Source organism: Ceratina calcarata, unplaced genomic scaffold (assembly GCF_001652005.2).
Source record: "Ceratina calcarata isolate Rehan_Ccalc_2016 unplaced genomic scaffold, ASM165200v1 scaffold254.2, whole genome shotgun sequence".
Lineage (NCBI taxonomy): Eukaryota > Metazoa > Arthropoda > Insecta > Hymenoptera > Apidae > Ceratina > Ceratina calcarata.
In genome coordinates this window covers 1,794-7,329 of record NW_017147456.1, presented here as the reverse complement: position 1 = coordinate 7,329, position 5,536 = coordinate 1,794, and the positions used below count along the sequence as shown (strand labels likewise).

The 5,536-nt window shown below is 39.3% G+C and overlaps 1 protein-coding gene across 1 annotated transcript in view; it reads right to left on the bottom strand.

Moving 5' to 3' along the window:
* LOC108623144 (uncharacterized) overlaps nucleotides 1-5,536 on the bottom strand; it is a gene marked incomplete at its 3' end in the record, with an annotated part of 8,634 nt that overhangs the window by 1,731 nt on the left and 1,367 nt on the right. The window contains exons 2-3 of the mRNA XM_018021453.2: nucleotides 3,230-3,418; nucleotides 1,180-1,312 (exon numbers count right to left, since the gene is read on the bottom strand). Of these exons, the coding sequence (XP_017876942.2) occupies nucleotides 1,180-1,312; nucleotides 3,230-3,418 (322 nt within the window). The remainder of the gene's footprint in view (nucleotides 1-1,179; nucleotides 1,313-3,229; nucleotides 3,419-5,536) is intronic.

The window sequence follows — 5,536 nt, the reverse complement described above, 5'->3', positions numbered from 1 at the left end:
ATCTGTCGCTATTTTCTTCACGGATGAGTAAAATAAAATTGAAATCTCTGAGAGGTTCATTCTCGTTCACTTCGTCACGGTGACGTCAATTACCGTTCGGACATCGGCCGTCACGATTTCCCAACGTGCTAGGCGACGCGACAACATCGTAAAATGGATGCTGTGCCAACTAATTAGCAACAAATATGCAAACAAACAATTTTCCGCGCGAAGCTAATTATCCCTCGGAGTCTTAGCGACGCGCGAGGAATTCGCGAATACCCCATACTACAGTAGAATCCACAATTTCAAGGACGTTCTCACGGCGTCTGAACCCGCGCGCATAAGCGTTAGCCGAGTCGGTTCATTTCGCGAGCCGAGCTTGAGTAATCGTTCGGTCGAGAGAGGCTCGTTGCCACGGCTAAAATGCGGAGGGAGTGTAGCTGGAGGATGGTGTAAACGTAAGGAGATGCGGATATGTACAACAGAAGGAAAAGGTTGGAGGCAGTGCGGCAGCAACGGCAGCAAGAGTACCGGTGGCAGCGTGAGGCTGAAGAGGTGGAAAAAGGAGGAAGAGGTGGACGATGGTGATGGATCTCGGGGAGGTGCAGACGCGGCGCAGCGTGCGGCGAGAAAACTGGCTCCTCTGTTTGCACAAGCCTTCTTCCCTCCTATTAGACCATCCTTTTCTCCCCTACCTCACATAGCGAGAGTCAGAAAAGGTGCCGCCTCGCACTCGCGCCGCGGATTGGGCGGACAGCTTGTTCTTCGTACTGACTGCGAACGCGTTTAAAAAATCTCGACGATCCAGCCGAAATCATTTTCGGGAGAGAGTTCATGCCGGTGCATGTCATCTGTCAAAAGGATCGCAGCGTGTTTATAGCTCGAGGGTTAATCGTAAACTACCGAAGCCACCGGGCGGGCTGTGTAAAAATTTCCTGTCAATATTTAACTATACAAATTATCGGCAAACACAAGCATGTTTCAAATAAATTGATAAGAATTGACACGAAAGAGGAGATTCTCAAGTTTGTCATTAATTAGCATGTCGAATTCGATTTCTAAGGGAACACTGTAAATTCAATCATTATGTTATAATATAACATAGGTTTTACAAACTGGTTACAAGATTTGCGAAAGGATTTAGGAAAACGATCAGTCTCTTGTGGAAGTAATGTAATTGATTACAATCTTACTTACGGTAAGGGGCGTTCTGATCATTGCGTCCCACGGCCAGGATTTGATGTCTATATACGGTAATATTGCCGAGGCTGCAAGTCGAGTAAAGACTCACGGAGCGCACCATTGCCGGTACCGCCCCGCACATTACCACCTGCAATTAACAAATAGTTTTGTACCTATAAGAACTTGGCCAGAATTACTCAAATTTTAATAGTTATTATGATGGAAGAACATAAGATATGCACCCTCCCTGAACCAATTTTCATTCGGTACAGCGCCTTTCAAAACGCCGCTATATCGGAGCATTTTTTATTTTTTTTAAATGCCTGGCTGTACCATTGTTTCATTTTCATAATTGGAGAGTAATTATAGTGAATGTTCCAATTCACGTCACACTCGTTGCCTTTTTTTTTAGCATTTTGTTTTATTATCAATCTTAAACCNCTTATGCAAAGAAACAAAAAATATATATTGAAATGGAGATTACTTTCATTTTTTATTGGAAAGATTGGAAGTGTTGTACAGTAAATGTCGAATTTCTGATCACTGGTATTTTTTCTATAATGATTTATGTAACATTAAGCCGGTGAGAAGGAATTGTGACGTGAACAGAAATTAGGACATTTACTATATTAAATTACAATTGATCGACTATGTATACTTTGCAATCTATTGAAACTAAAGTTTCAAATGATTCAATCTGTAGCATCTATGTATCACACGAATCTCACGATGGGAACTTATACTGTTTCAATTTCTCCGGGAAACCGATCATGGTTGAAAGTGAGGATAAGACTGACCGCTATGAACCCGCTACTTTCGTATCCTTTAAACGCTAAACATACGGCTGTGGTTAACAGTTTTTCTAACAACGAGGTTGTTGCACCCAACGCATTTCCACGTAGCCACATTGCACTGTTCTATATCAAAAGATAAACGCTCGTTTTTCTAACTATTACGATAAACCTATGTCACAAAAATATAATAAAATAGGCGGGATGGTGATTTTAAAACAAACAAATGAAACATCTTTCATATGTACTTCAATGAAATTGAAATGTACTAATGGCAGGAAAGTTGACTAACAATCGAGTCTAAGAACATACCATTAAAATGAACACCATGAATGACAATGAACGTGTAAAATATAAACCCAAATTGAAAAATAAATAATTGAATCTCGATAATTAGAACCTCAAGGGAAGTGGAGAAGTCCTTGTTATCGTCAATTGAACACTCAGAATATTTTAAGCAATGCAGTTTGATTAAATCATTGAAATCTAGATAACATGATAAATGGATATTACGTCATTTGAATTTGGTCATTTCGTCAATTCAATACTCAGTTTGCATAAAATTTAACTACAGCTTCATACGACGAAGGATAATCGCAAAGTCCTACTTTTTAGATAGACTTTCGACACGCGATTCAAGTATAGTTCGGTTTCTTCGTGCAACGAGTATCTAGGATCTGACCTAGTCACCCGCTCCTGTACAAAGACTTAGTACGTATCGAATAAGTATGCAAGTTTACGGATTCCGCACGAACCTGGCCAAAGTTCTCGTTCAAATTTTACACGGCTCGTTAAAGGCAACGTATCTGGGGCAGCAGTATTTCCCTTCAACTATGAACGTAACGCGAAAGCAGCTCTCGGCAGCTGGAATTATTTTTTGAATGTAATTTCGTGTGAGGAACTGGAACAGTCATATCTCTCGTTCTTACGTACATAAACGCAGGGGTATATGCATCTGGGATTCGTGTTTCTATCGTAGAAATTTTTATCCCAGAAATATTGATAGTCCCAACGATGATATACATCAACTCGTACAGATGTAATTTAGTGCACGACACTTTTTATCGTCGAGCAAATTATCATAATGATTTACACGCAGTCTTTTTGAATCAGAGAAATATTTCTTGTTATTCAACGGATCGAAGTATATTATGATTCCGAAAATAAAGAAATAAAATCTATTTTAATTATATGATCCATTTCATAAAGCACTATTCTGAATATGAATTTATGAACATAATTTGTAAGTACAATGAAAAATAAATAACACTCACCATCAGGAGGCACAAAATCTTCGCTAAAACGGCAAGCTGTGGTAACCTGTAACAAATGGAAATATTTGTGTTAATTATTGGTTTCTGTGTTCGAGGGTGAGATAGGTAAAACCTGTACAAGTCTCGGTGCACGTGTCGTGTGCAAAGAGATGTAAACGTAACGGCAAAGGGTTCCGCGACTGGTATTTGCTGTTACGTGCGCAAGATTTTAATTCGTGGCGAGCAACCTAATCAGCGGCGATCTCTGCATGAGTTATCGTATGCAAATAAAGTTCGCCTAATTATGGAGTACGGTCCCACGCGACAGAGGTTACTATTAGCAGCGGTACAAATTGAAAGCATAGGATGCGGTAGGATCGCTTCTGACAGATAAGGAAAACGTATACGAGATAATTAGCGGTGGAAACAAATTACGCCGGACAGATTGTAACGTGTAGCTAGTAGCTACTCCACGAGTCTATCTCATTTTCTAGGCGGTAATATTTCTTTAGGTGATTGGATGTCAAAATACCGCGTGTGCGGTTCGCTTTTCTAATTTGTGTTCAAAGGAACACGTTCCACGATTTTTTCAGAGCAAATCTTCAGATCATGAGTGATTCACTTGAGGCTAATCAGATTATGTACGAACACTTGTTAATATATTACCTCGTACTTGGTTCACGGAAAATGATCATCTTCAGATCATGCGTGTAGATAAAACGATCTTCTCATTTATTTTCTATGAATTGTTTTTACTATTTCTACGACGTATTTGTGTTGTGCACGAAAGATAATTGTAATGTTTCTGATACATTTTATATCCTGATGAAATTTCCAAGGTAAAAGAAAAATCATAAAGAAGATCATGTTTTAAATGTTTAAAAGTTGAACCGTGTGAATTTCTTTATGTTTCGAACGTACATGTCGAATGCCACAATAATAATTGATCTGTGTTGGCTTAAATCTGAAGAACAGAATAAATGATCACCCGGAAGCACTGTATAATTTCGCATCAATGGCCACGTTATCGGCTTAGCAAAGAAGTTGGTTTCACTTTCCACAGTCCATAAACTTTCTCATTGAACGCCGTGGCAGAGTAAGTAATCTATGCACGGCGAGCGAGTTAATTCGCCGGATCAAATGTATCAGGCTTGTTATTTCGAGCTATTCGTTAAGCAGATTTATAGCGGCGAAAAGAAGAAACGGCGAAACGAAACGTGGAAATGAAAAATAACGCCGAAGAGTGCCGCGGGTTGTAAATAATAACCCAGTTGCGTAGGAGCTACGTGTGGTGAGCCGCTGTAAGCGAGAGTTGCGTAATGCGAATGTGCATCTCGTATTACAGAATGCAGGTGACCAGAAACGACGGCCTGGCGATAGAAATGACGTTGCGAATGCTTATTATCCGTTCACTTTAATTCGTCTAGATTATTGGCTATGGAACCGCGGGGTGGACCCAAACTGTTCCGTTCCTTTCTTTCGCATTATCCCGCCTACCACGTACGAATGCACCACAATCCGCGCAGTGGAATTCCTCTACCAATGCTCTTTAAGTTCGCGTAAAAATTCATTTTCGAACATTTTTTTTTAAACTTAAATATTAATTTAGACGTCTTCTGTGTACGTTCGAATACTGAATACAATGGATTCTCGTATAACGCGGTTAATGGGTTAGGTGCAATCATGCAGTAAATTTCGTGGAAAATTTTTCTCATATAACGCACATAATCTAAAGTAACATGTTTGAAATAATTATTACTATGGCAACTTTTGTCTCCTATATTTTACAAAAAAATGACACAAAGTTGATTTAAAAAAACATTTTACTGATTTACATGAAAAACGCTTTTATTTCATTGAAATCTAGAGATGGCATGTGGCACTCGTTTTCGAGAAATAGTCGTTCAACATGCGTAATTTCAATGATTTTTCGGTTGGCCGCGATTTACAGAGGATCGCATCTTCTCTATGCACGATTGCGAAGTGTATAATTGTAATCATGGCAAATTGAAATATTATGTCCATGTGAGTTCATGTTAAGTTCGACACTACCAATTCATATGAACGCCCTTAAATCATTCGGGTACCTTTCTTAATTAAAACTCTGTAGGAGGCAATAGCGAACTCTTTCGTCTAGGTGGAAACTATTACTTCTCGATACGGTATAATTCAATGTTCTCGGAAACTTCCTCTTTCCACCATCCTCGTGTTACGTGTACACAAGATACCCCAGGTGTTTTCATTCCACGAGCTTGTCAGTTGCACAATAATATTAGTAATGAAGAACGAAGATAGTATGAGTTATGCACTATTCTTACTCGTTAATAA